General features: G+C 35.7%; 1 protein-coding gene across 3 annotated transcripts in view; it reads left to right on the forward strand.

The window, feature by feature from the left end:
• The window catches only part of LOC100167244 (semaphorin-2A), a 401,079-nt gene that overhangs the window by 375,440 nt on the left and 3,354 nt on the right, over positions 1-22,285 (forward strand). For all 3 annotated transcript variants that reach the window (XM_029491091.1, XM_008181495.3, XM_008181496.3), the window contains 9 exons: positions 11,893-12,000; positions 12,094-12,364; positions 17,231-17,461; positions 17,525-17,761; positions 18,079-18,255; positions 18,475-18,599; positions 20,655-20,806; positions 20,875-21,066; positions 21,932-22,178. In XM_029491091.1, coding sequence (XP_029346951.1) covers positions 11,893-12,000; positions 12,094-12,364; positions 17,231-17,461; positions 17,525-17,761; positions 18,079-18,255; positions 18,475-18,599; positions 20,655-20,806; positions 20,875-21,066; positions 21,932-22,178 — 1,740 coding nt within the window. The remainder of the gene's footprint in view (positions 1-11,892; positions 12,001-12,093; positions 12,365-17,230; positions 17,462-17,524; positions 17,762-18,078; positions 18,256-18,474; positions 18,600-20,654; positions 20,807-20,874; positions 21,067-21,931; positions 22,179-22,285) is intronic.

Genomic DNA, 22,285 nt, shown 5'->3' on the forward strand with positions numbered 1-22,285 from the left:
GTAAATATTTAACGACGAATACCCGTGTTTTAAATCCTTCCATTTTAATATTAGTTTTATGCCGTTTTTTTATATTGGGAACAAATTTCGTTTTCGCTTATAAACATTATAATACTGTTCGATATCGAAACTATACCTTTTACTCATTACGCGTTCGAAGACTATAAACAAACTAAATTACTTTTAATTGATATTGGGAAAAGCGTGGTATTGCGTGAAACTTCAAAAGTGGGTAAAACAATATTGAGAAAACCGGAAAGGAACTACTGAAAAATCGTTCGACTTGAGTCGTTGAGGTCCCGCGCTCATCATTATTAGTGTTTCAACTTTCAAGTGTGTTTCGAAATTCCTGGTCGGCGGTGACGTGGATTTAGTTTGCTATTTTCAGCACCATTTCGTTTTTACCCCACCGACGGGCTATTGTATTATTTGTGTTTGAAAAAAAAATATTTATAATAATAAAATAAAGTATTGTTGCTGTTGTTGTGAAAGTGTCCGCAAGTTTAAGACGCGAGTGCGACCACCGGCGTAATAGGAACAGCCAATAAAATTGTGCGTGCTGTATATGCGAACTTGGGAAATTGGCAAAGTTTGTGTGGGCTCGCGCGTTATATTTGAGGTTAATACGAAACTTACCGGCGGCGATTACTGTGCGTGAAATGTCCTCCTCGAAGGTGTATAATAATAGTGTCCCGTTCCCCAAGTCGTTTTATGTGTACCACTAGGTATATAGATATTCAGATAGATCGTTAAAACGTTACCATTTATTATAATATATATATGTTTCAAAATTTAATTCAAACCTCCTACTCGTTACGAGCACTTACGACAACCGTAACTTCCGAGTGAAATTGTTAAAAAATGGAAAAATACAAATAGTAAAAACCGTCATCGTTCGTACATATGCAAAGTTTTCAACGTTTCTATAATACAAACTGAATAATACTATCAAAATAGTTTTTTTTTTTTATTTATCATCGAACATATACGACGGGAACGTAAGTATAAAATATGTAATTAAAGTTGTAAATTATTCAATATAATATTATTAGGTATATTTCTAATTATGTCATGCGTGATTAATCTCATATTAATTTGAAGTTTTTAAAGTATTAAATTATTTATGTGTATAATATATTTTATATTATGAGTAGGTATAATATATCCACGCTCAGATGTTTGAATATTATATTTTCTAATTACTTGTCACTTTGTATTAGTATAGTTTTTATTATGACGTACGATCGATCGATCATGAACGCTTTTAATGTTATTAAAAATATTTTTATTTAAATGCAGTTTAAACAGGTTAACAATCTCCAAAATAACATATTCCGATGGTTTCCTGCAAACGTCGCCTCGTAATGAATTATAATCCATTAAACATCATCACGTTCGCCGTTCGTCGTTGTTCGATTAACTTAAAATAAACATTTCACGCTTTTTTAATAATTACATCTCTAAATTACACTCATTACACTCGAAACTCGTTTTACCTGTTCAGTTTTTTTGGATACCTAATTGTTTTTGTTCAATGCATTTCCTCAATAGTTTATACGCGTTTGAATTATAATGACATTTTCGCTACGTACGAGGTAATAATCGTCATCGTCGTAACTATAATAATAATATGACTTTGGGATTTCAATGAATCCTTTGCGAAAGGTGGTACGGCCTCAATTGTATTAACTTTTTTTTCCGCAAGACAAGCCCCATTGTGTTGGAAACCTTACCTCCACCGCCCTCGACCAGATATTGGATAATTTACCCCCGAATACAGTCTGACACCGTAACGATCACGAACAACACAATTCCTTTTTATATTTTTTTCTGTTTTACTTTTCCGTGTATACCTACATCACGTGTGTGTTTATTGTGGCACAAGGCCGTGACGGTTCATTGTCGGATATACAGTATAATATACACGCCGTCATGCTCACCGGTAAACAATACAAATAGGGTGCGAAGAAAAACTGTAGGTATTATAGGTAGGTATAAGATAGGTGTTGTACTGATGATGTTCAATGTAACACAGTCGAGGTCTAATGAAAATTTTAAAAATAAATAAGGTCAAAAAGTTTAAAATATTGATTCGGATTACCTATTTTATTTAAAACAAAACAAAATTCTACTATACGTGCACTGATGTAAAAAATTAAATATTACCTGCCCAATTATTGTTTTATATATATAAATATTTACCATTAATAATTAAATTTTCCCATTACTTCGCCTAAACTCTCTATCTCTCTCTCTCTCTCTCATCCTTTCCAAACTAATAACTATACATACATATATTTATATATGTTATTTGCTTGTATGTGTATATGGTGGTACTAGTGTACTACGTGTAAACCTTTTTTGATTAATTTAACTCGTCGCTGTGGAATCAGATTAAAATACCTTCAGAATTTATTAAAAACGCGATATTGCGCGCTGCCTGTGTTATGATGAAATATTGCATTAACATTATTATTATTACTACTACTACTACTACTACTGCTACGACTTCTACTAATACAGCTCCATATTATATAACAGTACCAATATTGAAAACAGATTATTCAGTAGAATTAATAATTCATTTTACATTTATATACTATACAATACTAATAGTATATATAACCTAATAATATATAGAGTCATCAGTGTTACACGTAGCTGCCCACTTTTTTTTTTAAATACGTTTTAAAATCAAATTCGTACTACACATTTTTAACAAACAACTATTTACAAGGCTTTTTGAATAATTGTGTTTGTTTGATTTTTTCCTTTTTTCTCAAATTTCATACATAACTGTTAATTTATGTTTTTTTTACTTATCATTTTTTATACAGTGTATCTCGTATGCTTAAAATAATAAATATATTTGTATTCAATGTAAACAATATAGTAACAGTACTACATGCCAATATTTAGTAATATTATAATATCTGCACATATTAAGTTACCTAACGGATAAAAATATGTGCCAAACATTACAATATTAATTACAGTGAAATTTCCGTGCTATCGAAGTCCAAGCGGGCAAACAAAATTCTTATTAGGTATATGTATAGAAATGTATTGAATATAATTAATACATTTGGTTCTGATTAATTGGTTATTGTTCTCAAAAATAATTCGTTAAACAGAAAATGTTATTTTGTAGAAAGTTCACTGTTTGAGTAAAAGTAAAATATCCAAGTCATGTGTTAAGGTTCATTCGTATAAATATACTAATTTTGCATAACATATAAATATAGGTCGGTATTATGTTTTTTTTTAATTCTGGCACATATATACAGATGGACTTATCTCCCGATTTTTTGTTTTTTTTTATTAAAATCTTTTTTTCGTATATATTTCATATATATCTAATATTTTTTAAGAACTCTTGTACAAAAATTAATTTCTGTACGCACCTGAACTAATTATTTTACGACATTCGGAAAAGTATAATATTATTCTGATTATAATGATTCTGAGGATCCTTAGCTATTGCAGAAACTGTATCAATTAAAAATATAACCATGTATGTACGATAGTATTTATTCAAGTGGTGAATTGCTCTTAATGAACAATGTTGACCATGCGTTAATTCTCTGATCCTTTAATGATTCTCCATTGTGCTCGTATTGCAGTGTCTAAATTACTTATGATCTTATTATATCTTCTTATCCCCAACAAAATGGCAACAAAAAAAAATTAATGATCCTCGATTCGGTATTATGTAAGGGGGACATTTTACAATGTACATTTTTTATTTTATTCTGTAGAAATTACGAGAGTGGAAATGTTTTTAAATTTTACAATAAGACACTAAGCCCATGTATATAACTGCAGAATGTATTTACTTAATATTTTCTATCAAGATAAAATTATTTAAAGATATAATATATTACAGTGGTGATAGAATTAGCGATTTTTTGGTGGTTGAAGTAAGAAACCCGTCATCAACAGAGTTTAATTTATTTCCTGTCGGCGAGTAAAATTACATTAAGATCGTTTATACACTAAAAATAATTATCTGATGACGGAAACAATAATATAGTGGCTTTTTCATCTGTTTTATATCATCATGACATGAAATTGTAAAATAAGTGTTTATTTTTCTTTTATTACTATTACTAGTGGAACCGTATATTTCGTTTTATAAATCAGCGACAGCCTTACTTAACTGTCTTTTAATATGAACGCTGTAAGGTTTAATTATATATATATAAAAAATAAAACACTTAAAAGAGTGTTAATCTTATAGCCAAGTGAAAAACATTTAAATTACTCGTTTATTTTGTTCATACAATTTACAGTATTCGCATAATAAAATATGTATACCATCAAAAAATATTAATACGATATTAGTATAGTCAATATCATAATAATTTAACATTGAATATCTTTTAATTAATACACAACCCAATACACAATAATCATTAGTAACTCTGATTTGACTTAAAATGTTAGCATGTAAAGGCAAAGCTGTATTTTTCGTCCAAATTCCTAAAAATAAATTAAATAATCTTTTTTATTAAAAACCGAAAAACAGTATCGATTTCTAGATAGAGCTCCTATTTTTAATAAACCTTAATAATTTTAACGGAAATGAATATTAATTTACTACAATTAAAATTATATTATTTCCATATTACTGAAATAATGTAATATTTAACAAGGTACATTTAATTTAATTATTTTATATTTTATTAATTTAGTGTACTACGAAATACTATCATCAAAAACAATTGTATACAAACTTCCAGTTTAGTGTATATAAATCTAGAATTTATAATCAAATCAAAAAATAATATATTGACATAACGTCAATCTTCGTAATTATGAAAATTAGAATGTTAGAATTCTCGAGTCAGAATGGGATTGAACGTACGAGACGTCAGTTAAAATCCAGATGGCATGATAATATTTTACGCGATTTTACATACAAAGACCAGGTGAAATGTGTGACGGTCTATAATATACGAGTGCATGGTGCATCCATCATGTTCTAAAATACTTTGAAAATTTTTTTTTGAAATTGAAAAAGAAACACTGAACATATACTTAGTTGTTACCTTTATATTATATGAAATATGATATTATATTTCTTTCTATTTACGAACCATAAAATAAGTTGGTGTAATATCATCTCTCGTGTAGAGGAAATTTAAAAAAGTTTCAGTAAAACCATATAATAAATTCATTAGAAAAATACCCTGTTTTATCGCCAACTCGTGCTTAACTTTTTTCATTGTAACTAACGGTTAAATCAATATTGTAATACAAAGAGAACAAAAACTTAAAGTATTCAATTTAAGAGTTCAAAATACATAGTTTCGTTTATATATATTTCCTTTGACTAAATGTTACAAAACGATTAATCCGTCACTGGTACCGGTATTGTATTAAACCCAATCGGAACAGCGAGGCACATAAACTTAACACGTGCAAACCGTACCTATATACCACTGTACGTCCCCCAAACACATTTTAATTTGTCCGGTGCTTGCTTCATTTACTATACTTAATAGAAACGGATATAAGTCGGTAGTCGGTACTGGTTCGGTTAACTAATTAGGTATAAGTCAAGGTAAGATTTTCATACGTTCGTAATATGAATATAATGTACCAGTATACCAATTTAAATTATACTTGATAATTTCCATTTTGTATCGCATTAGGTATATAGTATATACATAATAATATTATGCGACTTTATTTTTCATTATCATATTATCATGTCTAATATGTGTGCGGCTTTAGTATTATACTATGTCAAATCTATTTTGTATAGGTATATTACGTTCTCAGTGTAAAATACCTCTATTCGTAAGCCCGTATTAGGTATGCTCAGGAACTTAACTCCAACCAAACGTCGGGTCGTCTTCGCCTGTATATTATAATAATATACAAACACGACGGAATTTGTGTAATATTATCTTTATTTATACGCACCACTACTGGCTCGCAGGGTATTTTGACAAACGTAAAGACGACTGCGTTACAACTACTGCAGCAGCATTTAATATAATAATATAATAGCATAATGATATATTTATGGGCACATGGGACGGCGTAGTGCCCATAATATGTACATGTATATAAATATTATATAATATTATGCATAATATTATTATTGTATACAGCCGTGCGGGAACCGGGACGCTCCGAGGTACCGACTATGATAATATTATAATATAATATCGACGTTCGTAATGATAAACGTTTCCGCGTGTAATAATAATATATTATAATATCGTTTCGCCGCTGCAGAGCTGAGCGCAAAACGCGGCCGACTGAAAACCCCCCCGGCGTAACGGCTACAATTTCCTGACCCCGCGCGGTCGCACGTATCTATAATAATATAATACCTATACCGACCCCTATATATACGCCACGCATACACCCCCGACATATTATTATTACTATTACTATTACTATATCCATCGGATTTCAATATTGGTCACACACGCACGCAAGCACTCCTAGTCCCCGGGCGATGGTAAATAATAAAGATTTGGATATCGCGTCCGGTTATGACCGCATACGCTGCAACGTGGCGGCCAAGGCGCTTTGTCATCCGTTTTCGACACAAACGCCCATCATTCATGCAAACACAAACGTTTTGAATACGGTTTCCGATTGTAATCGCGAAATCCCTCCGCGCACCCAACGCCGCCGCCGTCGTCGTCGTCGTCGTTCGCTCCTAAATTATAATTTACGGGGGAGATGTGCGCATTCGCCGTTCGACGTCCGCACACACTCACATATGCACTAAAATGCGCACAGAGTATATATCACCTATGTCCCATATAATATATACGTATGTGAGCCAATTGTAATTTAGCGACTGGTCCCGGCTGGCGACTAGGCCACAGAGGTGTGTGTATCTGGGCGTGTGGCGAACACGATGGAAGAGAGTGTGAGTGTGTGTGTGTGTGTGTATGTGCGAGAGAGAAAGAGAGAGAGAGAGAGAGAGAGCAACGATAATAATTTTCCGAGTTATTATTTACGATTGCCCGGTCGGACCCCGAGGTCGTATATTATTCAGTAGAGGTCAAAACGTTATTGAAATTTTCCGTTTTTGCCGCCAAAAATATTCCCCCGTGCGACCACCAAACAGGCAATAATAATAATAAAAAACATCATCGTATATACTATATTTTATTCGTATGGGTTCCCTGCGCAATGAGAAAAAAACACACTGAAATTTATTCGACCAACGACGAACAAATTAAAAATATGTTTACCGAATATGATAACGATTTTCCATATTAGTATTTCACCGGTATAACAGTATATAGGATGGTTTTTTTTAACACATTTTTTAACAGATTTATACATTTTTTTCGGCTTATTCCTTATCAATTCTACATTATTATTATTATTTTGGTTTCATCCATCATATTGAAATAATTGAGTCGAATACATAATATTGTATAACGATGGATAGGTTAAGGTGGGTATATTCATTCGTCACATTTGAACTCTTTTGGTATAATGTGTATTGTGTACAATATACATAAATTACACATATTATATGTACATACAAATATGTATTTCTATGTATACTTGAAGTTAATGTGAATGTAATCCATAACATATTTTACTTACCTATACGCTATACCTATCATGAATGCAAGAAATTAATTAATTAAAGAAATATTATTTCCCATTATTATTAACATTTTTATATTACTTATTACTTATTAATAATAAAAACTATATTATATAGTATAGTTTTGTCATCTTATTGAATACCACCATTCTGCTGTCATATTTATTCGTTCAATTTTGTTATTACCTACCTACTCTTTTTCAAATGAAATAAAAATTACGCGTTTTCATCATCAAAATAAAACCACAATGAATACCATACCACTTTTTGTATTATACTTTAAGTCGCTAAAGGTTTTGTAGTCCTTACAAAATACATCATTTATGTGGACAAATAATTATTTTCAGCAAAAATATCTTTTTGAATTGTCGTAAAAAAATGAAGATAATAAAATGTGCTTTAGAAATTAGAACCGAAAAAAATACTATTATAAAAAAAAACTTTACGATACTTTCTTCTTTGATAGAGAAAAATCGAATAGCCGTTAAATTATTTTTGAAAATTTCATTTATACTTTATGCGCTTACGGTGTTAATGTTATAGCCATTGGAAAGGTACAAAAAGCCATCTCCAACCATCAATGCGATAGGAGTTTCCATTCACGTGGAAAAAAAGCATGTCTAAACGAAAATGTTTAATTACATATTTCTTTTATAAGTGTTGCTGACTACAACTTACTGTTGATGAAAAAAAAGGTAGGAAAATAAATGACTTTTTGAAATGGAAACACCAGAAATAGGTAACGACGGCCATTAGTTGATTGCAAAAAATATTTAACGCAGATATTGTAATTTGACATTCTTTGCATCACATTTTACGTCATTACTTTAATATATTTTTAATTGTCACCGAAATAATTTTAACATGTCTACCGATCTAGGTAATTGGGATTTCTACTATTTTTCTTTCAAGTACCACTCTAAGTTCAAACATATATTATTATTTCTATTTGTATAATATCGTTTGGGTGACTTAATCTCGTGTACCTATACTCGCTTTAAATGCAAACATCCGTGTACTTCGACTGTTTTTCTCTATGCCTATATTATTATATTTACTTAAAATAAATAAAGCAGGTAAATAAGTAAAAATATGGACTTTCTTTTCTTACAAATGAAAAAAAAAATATTATTATTGTATGCAAGCTCACTATTTGACTATTGTTCATTTTCATATTTATATATAGATATTATACACCTATACGGCTATATTATTATGATTGATATAAATAGAAGAGTTTACAGCAAAAATCTATACCGTCAAGCTGACTGATGATTTGATTTGAAACTCCAAGTATATCCGAGCTGTTATAAGAAAATCGGTAAAATTCGATAAAAATAAAATAATAAAAATGATTTTTGGCACTTTGTACAATTATGGTGAAATAAAATAATAAAACGAATCTTCTCTCTTTTCAATCGCATTATTTCTATCCATCCCCAAACAATTTTGGTCCACGACGTTAAAATGAATCTCGAATCGGGTCCGCTTAAAAAAAAAAGGTCAGAGGCCTCTGATAAACAACAGTATCAGAGTAATACGAGTTTACGCACGTCTACGACATATTTAAAATACCTAAAATAAAAATACGTAAAAGTGGCGTGTGAGATAGAGGCGAGCAGCGGTGAGGTACGCGAAAAACAGAGGCGATTTCCCGGCACAGCATGAAACTGAAAAATAAAAGTTGGTAATAATAATATTATATAAAATATATAGCGACAACGTATGAGCTTTAATCATGTGCGAATGCGCGGTATAAAAATATTATACGAAAACAAACAATATCTAGTCGGAACACATATAATAACAATATGTATAATATACGTATTTCGCCTGTTGGCTGCATTTCGCCGCAAGCCAACTCGTGTCGTCGTGTTGTGTAGTGATTGACAATAATATTATTGTATCGGAGGGCGGGGTGACCAAGATGTCACAATGTCGCCAAAAACACTTTTCCTGGTTTGTATATTATATAGATAGCGATACAAAACACGATATTATTATTTCTGACGCCGCCAGAGCTCTTATCGATCAACAAAACATGAAAATATATACGCCTCACGCAGAGTACGTGCATTATATACTTATATTATGTATATAGATATTATATATATATATATATGTACTTGTATAACTTTTTTTCGACGCTCACCCCACACTTTCTACCACCGTGGCACGCCACTGATATAAATATATACGAAACGTTATCAATAACGAAGTTTCGCTGCTGAAACCGCCCATTATTGTGCAGTGTGCAACTCCGGTCTAGATGCGTATACCTATATAATATATTATTGTCGTTTCCCCGGAGAGACTCGGCGCGTCTCGTCACAGTGGTGGACGACACACGCGGAAAATTTACTGAATAATAAAAAATATATAGGTACGACAATACGACATGGTAGGCGTCACGTATGTATTTTTATATTATCATACGCGGGAAAGACGAGGGTATTTTCACCGAATTTCACCGTTAACTTTTCGTTTTCGTATCCGTCTATTTAAATAATAATATCATAATATTTTTGGTGTCTTGTCGTCGAATCTCGCATCGCGAATGTAAATTATTATATATATACATAGGGGAGTGCATGTATGCGATATATTATGTGATGACGAACCCGTTGACACGTGTTTTGACTTCTTTTTATCAGCGATCACGATATCCCGGTGTCTGTTTCATCGCGAATCTAAATAATTCAAGCACAAATCGTTACGGTGCATTATATACGATACACAAACGACTAACGAGTACCTATACCTGCCTATCTAAAATATAACATTACGCAATACTTACAATATTACGACGATATTCCTCGGTAATTTTATTTTTATTAAATTTATTCTATCTTTGTTTGTTTTTTTTCTTGATGGCACCTTGTTTAGCAACTCTCAGTAACACTGTAAACGAATTCGTAAAATGTAAATATTTGACTCAAATTATAATAATATCTTTGACACGAAAGTTTTATGAAATACCGCCTACTTTATCAATATATAATACATTATTGTCAATTTAAATTTTACAAATGTGTTAAAATATGTATATTGGACAGCGCAACGATAAAAAAATAATAAGAAGGTTGGAAAAGTTCAAAAATATTTACTATTGATGTGCACGAGGACCTTATAATTTAACTTTTATTTTTAATGACCAAAAAATATTTTCATAATATTATAATGTAAATCGTTATTTATGTTTTCTGCAATAAATTACCGAAATGCTATTAAATATAGGTTAGACTATCACGCAATAAAATAAGCTAATAATATGTTATTGAAGAAAAATAACACAATGTGATAGATATTCTATAGTCAAATTTAAAATGCTTATAATACATACCTACAACGTTTGAAAAGATACCATCATTCTTTCTTCCATAGTGAAATAATCATAATATATAATCTCATAGGAAGGAATATGTCTGAATAAAAAAAAAAATCATAATAATAACGACCTTGGCGTAAAAGCTTTTGAAAATCCTACACTAATATGTAAAGTAGAAAATCAAAATTTGTTTTTTTTTTTTGCTTCAGTGACTATTATAATCAGAACTTTTTTTTTTTTTAATTTTCTTAAAACAAAAACTTATTTCCGCAAGAAATCAAATACCTACTTTTAATGTAATTATTATTTTTCAAGTATTCGAAAATGACGGACGCTTTATAATATCATATTATATTACATCAATATAAAATACCTAAATTATTAATTTTAAAACACTACCTATACTACCAATATTCCTATTATTAATATTGACCCAAACACTCCTATATGATTACGGCTGGAAATAATATAAATAAAAGAAAACTAGAAACAGCAAATTAAATAATAATAATTACAACGTATACATTTCACGGAATTAGTACGATCGAAAAAATGTAAGCGGAAAAAACTCTAGAGTCGTCAAAATAATTATGCAGTCCAACAACCCCAATCGGACAAAGTGGCCACGACGCGTTACTCGTGATCCACGTCCGAAGAACACAACCCGATGTCGTTCCGTTACCATTTGTCTTCCTTTCTTCTCATCCAGTAGATTCACTCGCTTAATTCCCGTCATGTTTATGAAACTTTCGGTTGCCTTTAATACATCTGAATAAACTTTTGTTTGTTTGTTGTTCTACTCTGCACTTGACCCAAAGACAATTTACTTAGTCGACGCTATCGCTGTGATTCGTCTCTCCACGTATATAAGTATATAACATTTATCAAAGTCTCTCACGTCCTTGGTTTCACGCGCCACCGGCTGGATTTAAATTTAAATATAATTAAACATTTTTTTTTACTTCCACAGAATTTTGATTGCCGAAACCACATCCGAGTCATCCAGTCAATCGGTGACGGTAGCCGGATATACATTTGCGGCACAAACGCACACAATCCAAAGGACTACGTGATCTACGTGAGTATATATACCAGCAGCAGCTGACCGTACTATAATTTATTACGCTTTATCACACTCTAATTTTGTATTTTTGTCATTTTTCACACGCAGTCCAATCTGACACATCTTCCCAGGCACGAGTACGTGCCCGGCGTGGGTCTGGGCACGGCCAAATGTCCGTACGACCCGCTGGACAACTCGACAGCCATTTGGTCGGAAAAGGGAAATCCGGGACAATTGCCGGCTCTGTACAGTGGTACCAACGCCGAGTTCACCAAAGCGGACACAGTTATTTTCCGGACGGACCTGTACAACTTGACCTCTGGTCGCAAGGAGTTCGCGTTCAAGAGGACGCTCAAATACGACTCCAACTGGCTCGACAGTGAGTGTATAATAATATTATAATATCAACGCATTCCGGCTGTAATATTATTACTCGTGATAAATTACCCCGTACTACTGTCTAATATTTCAAGTATTGTAATGTCACGAATATATAGTACAATGACACCCGAATAATGTGTTCGCGACCGAGACCTGCGCTGCCGTGCTGCTCGTTTATATATTATATTATTATCTATTGGATTCTGACCGAGCAACGTAATATAATATTCGTACCGTCGTATAATATTGTATAACATTATAATAATAATAATATATCTACTGCGTTTACGTCGATCGGTTTTATACACCTACGCCCGTTATTATATATCGTGTTTATGCGTATAATATAGACATAATAATATATACGCGAGTTGGTCGACGCTATTACGGCGCGCGTTGGGGTGGTTAGGTCTTTTTTCTTATATATATTATGATATGTAAATGACTGCCACGCGTATATACTTACGGTGCCCCGCTGCCGTTGCGGTCGTGTACTCCGGCTTATGGCGGAGAGGAGGACGTACGCTATTTCGAAACGCAAACACGTATACCGGCTGGGGATAAAACGCCCGCAGTGACTTTGCCGGGGATTCGGGAGGGCGAAGAAGTTTGAGTCGGCAATAGGTATAGGACTGCGGGACGAGAGAGGAACTGAAACGGAGAAAAAGTCGAAAACGTCTCAAGAACCCCAACAACCTACCGACCACGTCTGGTATATATATATTATATACATTTATATGAGTGTATGTGTGAGTATTGTGTGCTAGCGTGGTAATGCGGGCTCTCCCGGGTCTCCGTGGCCGTGTGTATAATCCGTCGCCGCGGATAACTGACAAGACGTGACAGCGCGCGGCGGGTGATAAATTGCTCGGCGGCGGCCGACGACGACCACGACGAACGTCGCTTTTTAGCCGTTTGAGGGGTCAGGGGGGGGGGGGTCGAAAAAGCGTGCGTGCCCATCTTTCCAGGCACCGGTTGATTCTCCGGACCATAATAACGTCAGGCAGAATATAGAAAATATTTTAAACAGGAATCCACAGACGTCTCGTTCCCCCCTGTAGCGTGGTGTCCCTCGAGTAGTCTGAGGAAATTGAAAAATGGTACTGTATAATTTCGCGCTAAAGGCGTACAATGGAAAAAAATACGGTTTTGTTTGTTGTTTATTTTCTCGATTTCCGATTGTCTCGCCCACGACTCATGAGCGACAGACGATTACAAGGGAGATCACGCTCGGTTTCCGAAACGATTCACCACATCTCACAGCTGGACTGACGACGAATATAACCTCGCGCCACATAGTTTTTATTGCACGGAAATGGTCGATTTAATCAATAACATTGTTTTATGTCGAAAGAGCGACGTTAATATTCTCAAATAATATTTTACGACCAGTGGGTATAAAATAAATGTACTAAGCATATTACACATTTAAAAAATCGTAATCAAATAAGGAGTAACATATCGATTTATCTAAATACATATTTTTCTTATCAAAAATAATATTGATTGAATAGTTATGAAATATTTATAAAAAGGTATATGTATATTTATTTGTAGGTAAGATAACTTTGAAACATAACTTGGACATTATTTGCCTTTAAAATGTTACCTTCGGAGTTCGGATGTATATATTATTATAGGGTTTTTATGTATAGCTATCTAGGTACCATTTATATCATTATGTATATCACTACTGTGAAATAAAATATTGAGTTCATAAAAGTTTGAAAAAGGCACTATTGCTTAAAATCAAAACAAAACCCATCGACCCAAATACATTTTTTTGAATTTCCCGAAGTGAAATTGTTTTGTACTAACAACAGTCGTCTAACGGGTTATTTCGTTTTCCCTCTTTCAGTGCTTTTAATTGGAGTTAAAAACCCCGTAAATTAGAGACACGTTTTTCGAATTATCCCATAAACGTGATAATGAAAGTCTTAATAACCTCCGGGCCAAAAGAGGATTTTCAAAACATAACAGTTATGATTATCGTCCAATAATAATGATGGCTAAGCGGAAGTTTTAGATGTACTTTAACTTATTAAAAATGTATCAGACTTAAATTAAATGCGTGCTATCAGCTTACCTTGGTCAATATACTTAATTCAAAAGCCTCTTGGTAGATTATGAGTAGGTACTTATGTATAGATCCGAGAGAGAAGAGGGAAAATCGAGGTGAGACGACTATTAAAGTTAATCTTCACATGAAAGTGGTTTCAACAAAGATAAAATTCGACTAAAAAATCAATTGAGACACGCATTACTCCAGTCTTTTATTCGTGTAACAATATAATACTAAACAATCAATATACAAATTATTAAACTAATTTTAAACTAAATTGTTTACCCTGGCTATGTACTGTAAAAATACAAATGAAATAAAACGGAAAATGAAACGCGAAGTAAACACGCCAGTCGCCGAACATTTTAATAAAATAAAGTTGGCTATTATAATGTCAGTACGACTAATTCTGGGGTTTATCGATTCGTCTGTTTGGACAAATGGAAAACGAGTCCGTATTTAAAGGGCCAAACTTTAATCGTGACTGAGAAGATTATCAATTTCCAAAGGGGTTTACAAGAATAATGACGAAAACTGTCAAAGAATGTTTACGACCGTTAAACATATTATATTTCAATACATTAATTTGATAGTATTGGTTATTTAAAAACGTTTGACAGACGTAAGATACAAAGTTTCAATTTTAATTAATTCAACACATTGGTCGGGAAGTAAAAAAATAAAATAATATGTGCAAAGTCCAAAACCGCAAAGTTTTCGCTTGAATGAGTTATTCCGTCGAAACGGAAAACAAACTATTTCAATTCAAAGATTATCATGGAAAAACTGTTTTATTTATTGTTCCGTACCACTGACGAGTCTTCAATTCAAGAGGGGGGAAAAGTTACTGCTACCAACTCGAGTATTTTTTCAGACCGAATGGACATATTTTGGCTTTCGGTATTCGTAAAAGTTTTTAAACGAAAAGTCAAATTCCGACACAATCGATTACACGCACAACCGTATATATTATTACGTACGTCTACATGTGCAGCGCATACGTGTGTGGACCATAAAATCGACTTCAGTTTTTCTATCGTAAACAACGCGCACGGTTTTATTATTTCAATCCACTCGGAATCTTCTTCCCCGTATTCTCGTGCGTGTAATATGTTATATAGGTATGTGGGATTAATTCTACCCCCCCCCCTCCACCATGGTTGTTGCGGGGTTCCGCCTCGTGCGCAACACCCTCGCCCGCCGCCCAACTATACGAAATTGTATTCGTTAATAACGCGCTAGCCGCGTTTTCGCCAACAAAGCGTTTATTACGTTATTTTTCGCTATTTATACGTTCGCGCGACGACATACGACGCGTACCTACCTATACACTATATGCATACAAAAAATAATAATAAAAATACAATCATTGCGAACGTCGCCACCGGTGCGATGTGTGTGCGTACACATTTAAATATATTATAATAATTAATCAGTCGCACTGCAAGCTGTGCAGCAGCTCGCTGTACGCATAAATCCGTTCATACTCGTGCGCAATAATCGTTTCGCCGTAAAACCCCACGCAAAGCCCATAATAATATAATATGATAACGATCCAGTCGCCGCCGCAGGTTTCAAAGGACTTTCGATCGCTCTATAAACGCCTCCCCGGCGTAGCTGGCACACCGACTGCACACCGGACTCGGTCGCCGCTGATTAAAACGGTTTATCATCCGCCGCGCGGAAACGTACTCGCCCGAGGCACTATCCTATAATATATGTATGTGGATAATATGTGTGTGTGTGTGTGTGTGTGTGTGTGATAAAAATAATATATATATATATTCCAACCAGAAGGATATTTTATACACGAGCGCGGTATATATATATATTTTATTCTCCCCTCGTATGTATGTGTGTCATACGCTCACGGTGGACGACGACGACGAATAATAATATTCGCCGCCGGTGCCGCTGGTGTAACTTTTGACGGACTCTACCGCCGACCGACCACCCCCCATAGTATATATTATTATATGCGTATTATAGCCTCCGTCGACTTAGTCCTGTATAATGTGATCCTATAAAATTGCAGTCGGTCCTCCACTCTTATTCGGTGATTCATATTTTTTGACTTCCCGAAAGATAACGAACGCTAGCACCCTTTTACGAAAAAAAAAAAAACTGTCACACGCTCGGCGGAGCGTAAACGAATTGACTGTATCAAAGGCCACTAGCTGTGTATGTACGCCACCGCCCCGCACAGCTGTCGCCCCGAAAATCGTCACTGTCTGCTTGCGTATATTATTATATATGTGCACTGCACCTAAGCAGACGTGCTAGCTCTCTCCCGCGGGGTTTAACCCCTCGAAATGCCCTCACGTTCTACTACTAATAACAACGACGACGACGACGACGAGTATAATTAAGCCGCGAAATAAGTTTGAACGCGTCTCGTGATGGATGCGTCGTGTATATAATATACGAGTGTACGCGTATGTATAATATTATGTGTGTGCGCCGTACAGTGCGTCACACAAACTTTTAATAACCAAAAGTAAACGGATACGCGTGCACATACGACCTACGACCTATATTATCGATTCATTCGACTCTTATGGACTTAAGTCAAACACTCGTACTCCCTACATCGATAATATCGTGATTTGTATAAGAATATTGTGACACTTTCGCAGCGGAAAATATTCTGATTTTCTATCCACCCTCTCTTGTATATTCGAGTAGGCAGATTATTGATAATATTGTATCTATTATTTGCGTGTGCTGTACGAAATTATCTATAGCGTATCCATCGACTACAGCAGCAAATAAACGTTAAACAATTTTTTTCCGATTTCACAGAACCAGACTTTGTGGGCTCCTACGACATCGGCCAATACGTATTCTTCTTCTTCCGCGAGACAGCCGTCGAGTACATCAACTGCGGCAAGAGCATATTTTCCCGCGTGGCCAGAGTGTGCAAGAAGGACACGGGTGGAAAGAGCATACTTAGCCACAACTGGGCCACGTACCTGAAGGCCCGGCTCAACTGTTCCATACCCGGAGAATACCCGTTCTACTTTAACGAAATACGTAAGTAGTATATTATACCTATGTCCGCCTTGAATCGAAATTAACACTTTCTGTTACACGCAGAGAGCATTTACAAGGTACCGGACGACGATACACTTTTCTACGGCGTGTTCACCACGTCCACTACTGGTCTGATGGGATCGGCCATATGTACTTTCCGACTAGAGGACATCGATCACGCATTCGCGGGCCGATTCAAGGAACAAGCCAGCTCCACGTCGGCTTGGCTCCCGGTACTGTCTACCAAGGTACCGGAACCCAGACCCGGACAGTGCGTCAACGACACGGAGACTTTGCCAGGTAAATAATACGATAACCAATAAGTTTAATTGGACGCGATCAAATGTTAGTTCGATTTTGCTTAGCTTTTTTGTTAGCAAAAAAATTAAACACCGCACTGTCCTAAATATAAATAAATAAAAAATGATTGTGAACGCCTTATAAACGCTATAACAGTGATGTGTATTGTGTTATAATAATAATATGTATCACAACGTAATACAAAATAGTGTAGTAAACGTACCTACCTAAGTGCGCGACTACAAATATTTTGTACGATTAGATTGTATAATACCTAAATTTCGCACACTTAATATTATTATTGTTGTCGTATTTAGATTCCGTATTGAATTTCATCCGCAGTCACCCTCTCATGGACGAGGCGGTGGCTCACAAAGACAACGAACCGGTATTCTACTTGCGTGACTTGTTCTTCACCCGTCTCGTAGTAGACGTTCTCGATTACGTCGTGTTCGGAAATCATCTGCACTACACCGTCTATTACGCTGCTACCAGTAAGTTTAAATTACCTATTGTAATATTATTCAAATATTATGTATAAAACTATAAAATGCAAGACATCAAATCCCAATGTGTTTTTTTTTATGTAAAATTCAAATGATTTTTTCACATTGTATTTTCACCTTACGAGTTTCTATTAAATAAAGCGTATAGTACGTTTTTACTATCTTATTTTTTAATTAACACGTCCGTAAAATTGACGTTTTTCACAGACGAAGGCCGCGTTTACAAAGTGGTGCAGTGGTATAACGATGAAGGTATACCTGGATCTGCTCTTCTGGACATATTCGACATCATGCCCGGTCTGCCCATCACGGCGATGGAAATATCCAGAAAGGTTTGTTTTATCATTATCTGACATATTTAAGTGAACTTCGTTATCTCTTACCCCCCTCTCCCTTGAAGAATACATGAGTATATTTTAATGGGGAGCATTTCTACCCCTCGGGGCGTTGGCGCGTAACACTTGATTGTGATTTTACAAAAACCAATGCCCATATGGCGTTTGACACCGGAAACTATGTATAATATATATGATATAGTGCGTATAGTATACCAAACGCGCCGTGGAGGGTGTGTTCTCGTCTATACGAAACGATATTTATAAGTGCATTCCGGATAACGAACCGTAATTTAACTGTTACATATACAAGGTACCCGTAGATAGACGTAATCAGAGACCATTAAAAGCCCGTCGAAATAGACTATACCACATAAAACACCGTTGACGGTACATCATCGTCATTTAAATTTCAACCACTCAGAACGTAAAACCTAACATCTAAAGAACACGAAAACGAAGTAATTTCATGAAATACGTCCGCGCTTAAAAACCATTTTACAGTTCATCAGACGCCGCCACACGGCTAAGGAACCCTCGCCGCCGCGTTTCTACTCTCATTTTTAATGATGGTATCTGAACGATTAGTAATCCCCCGTTAACGAGCCTGCAAACAACAGTGGCAACGTGACTCATCGAGTAGCAGGCGTAAAGGGAAAAGACGCCCAGTGACTATTATATTCTCCCGGCATAGTGTTCGACTATATACCTTTAGTAAATTAACCTGTAAATGACGTATATCATCTGCTCTATATAATATAGGTGTATATTATTACATTGTTAACCTGCAGTTGGCCGTGATTTGTTGTATAACCGCGTGCGTGCAATGGGGTAGTTTCTAGGGGTCGTTGTAGAGGGAGAAGAAGAATGTATTTCCTCGCCCTAGCTGATTTCTGCAGGTCTCCTCGTTTTCCACGTCACTACGTTTCCGTCAACACTTTCGGTCCGACTGCGACCTTAAAATTATTGTTGATATTATGTATTCCGGCGTTGGCAATGGCGGTGCCTCGGGTATATACACGGACTACGAAATCGAATTCTATCCTGTCTCAATAAATAGATTTATATACATATATATATATATATATATACCTAGTTATTTAAACACGGTAAATAGCTTTTGCGGTACACGTATGATTAATGCTTGCTTTCCGGTACTCCCCGGACGCGGTGCGATTGATTAGAGAAACGCAGCAGCGGTATCGCCGCCGCTGCCGAGTTTTGGCACGCGTGAATGTATACAAATCTCATAAAGCCCAATCAGCAGCAGCCACTAGCTACGACGGCGATACCCGTCCGTATATTTGTTTAGGACTTGCCAAACGTTATTCGCACTCGGCTGCACTCGCGATAACATCGCGTCATTACAACACGTGTATACCACGGTATACATAACCCACTCGTATTCCGCTAACCGCAGTGGCTCGTCATGGGTGTATTTGAGAGCATCCCCGTTAAACAGTATGATAAAATGAAAATAATAACAACAATCTATTCGACATTTATTTACGTGTTTAAAAAATACACGGAAAGTCGGTATACCTAGCATACCAATATTATATTATGGTAGTTGTGGAACGTCTAACGTTGAGTAAGCACCGTAATGGATTTGTTAAATTTTAATTTAATGATACATCATTATATACGTTTAAAACCGATTCTGAGCAAATACGGTCTATCGGTCTAAAGGTATTTTATTATAATTTATGTATATTGCGATTGGTAATTTAATTATATGTTATACAATAACCGATATTCCTTTTTAATACAACGATTTAATTTTTATTTCACATATAATAAGTTTTTTACTATTACTTATTTAATTATTTATTATTATTTTAATATTAGCTCTAAATAAATTGATCGCGTAACATAATACATTGTTAATAGTTCAGGTAGCCTCCCCCGATTGTTTACTCACTGGTATACAATAATTACATTATAGTATACCTACCTAAGTTTCGTCGTGCTGATATATAAAGTTTTATTATGTACACACGACTCACGTTTCCAATATTACTTATATATAATATTGCTCTTTGTTTTGTCCAGCACAAGGCCCTGTACGTGGCTTCCGACGAGAGCGTCCGACAGATATACTTGTCAATGTGCACTCACCGGTACGACAGCTGTTTGCGGTGCGTCCACGACCCTTACTGTGGATGGGACAAGCAGACCAAGACCTGCAAACCCTACCAGCCTGGGTAAGTCAACACGTCATAATGATTGTTGTGACGATAACTGAACGTCCGTTCGTTGTGGTTTTTTGCAGGCTCCTTCAGGACGTGACCAACTCGTCGCGGAGCGTGTGCGAGAGCTCGGTGGTCAACAAGAGGCTAACCGTGACGTTCGGTCAGAGCGTACACCTCAGCTGTTTCGTGAAAATGCCGCAAGTGCTGAAAGTGTACCCGGTTACCTGGTACCATCACAGCAAGGAGAAGGGACGGTACATGGTCTCGTTCAGGTAAACCCGTGATAACGATAATATATTATTATTATTATGTGATTCAGTGCGGTCGTATGAATTCATAATAATGATGATAATAGTAGAAGGTACATCGTTTATTATTCAAACGGATGCAGCTGGGGGCGACGAGGAAATTCTGCGAAGAAATTAAATCAGAAATTCGAAGCTCTCCGCGGGTATAAAGGAGAATATTTTCCCGAGGAATCGCTGACGACTGTAGTAGTAGTTGTACACGGTATATTATGATATACCGAAATATACGCCGCGGTCCCCGTACTCGAAGAAATTGAATTTACATTTATTATGTACCGGGTGGTGTACCGCGAGCTCTCGGCAATTGTTTCTGCTCGCGCGACGAACATGCGGGTAGGCGGGTATATAACGATCGTGGTCCAATTACGCAGTGCGCTGAACCTATATAATATACCGCGTATCGTTCCTCCATACCACGGTTGCCACGGCCGTCATCGTCGTCATCGTCATCGTCCGCTTCTATAATTCTTAATTTTCCACCCCGGCTCACGTACACGTCGAATTATACTACCCTTGTTCCTAACGCGTGATCCGATAACCGAGTCCGGCCCTCGCATCACGCGACCGTCGTCTTACGTCCCGCCGTCGGTCATGTTGTTATTATATACCATTATAGTGCATTCGGCAGCCGGAATACGTAGGTACCTAGTTTTACTGGTGGGTGAACGCGAGTAATTATTGAATAATTTACGATAAAATTCAGATCGCGTTGTGCACAACGTCTGTCGCAACCCGACTACAAAAAATTCTATTTTTTTATCAGTATTCAATATACGGTATTACAATATTCTCATGTAAGACATGTTTTTTAATTTATTTTTTATTATAGCCGAGTGGAAAAATACATTGCGACCGTCGAAGGTGGCATGGTGATCGTCGGAGCATCGGAAGAGGACGGCGGCCGGTACGACTGTCAGCTGGCCGGCGCCCTTTTGTGCACGTTCAACTTGACGGTGGACGCGCACCGGTGTTCGCCACCGGCCCGGTCGGTGGACTACCATCGGGTGTACTCGGACTGGTGCCACGAGTTTCAGAAGTACAAGAGCGCAATGAAATCTTGGGAGAAAAAACAAGCTGTGAGTACAATAGCAGTATAACGATGCATAATGAAATAAATTCTTCGGGATGTGCTTGTCGTATGATGGGGAGGCGAGTTGACAATAAAAAACGAACTTAAACCGTG

Source organism: Acyrthosiphon pisum, chromosome A3 (assembly GCF_005508785.2).
Source record: "Acyrthosiphon pisum isolate AL4f chromosome A3, pea_aphid_22Mar2018_4r6ur, whole genome shotgun sequence".
Taxonomy (NCBI): Eukaryota; Metazoa; Arthropoda; class Insecta; order Hemiptera; family Aphididae; genus Acyrthosiphon; species Acyrthosiphon pisum.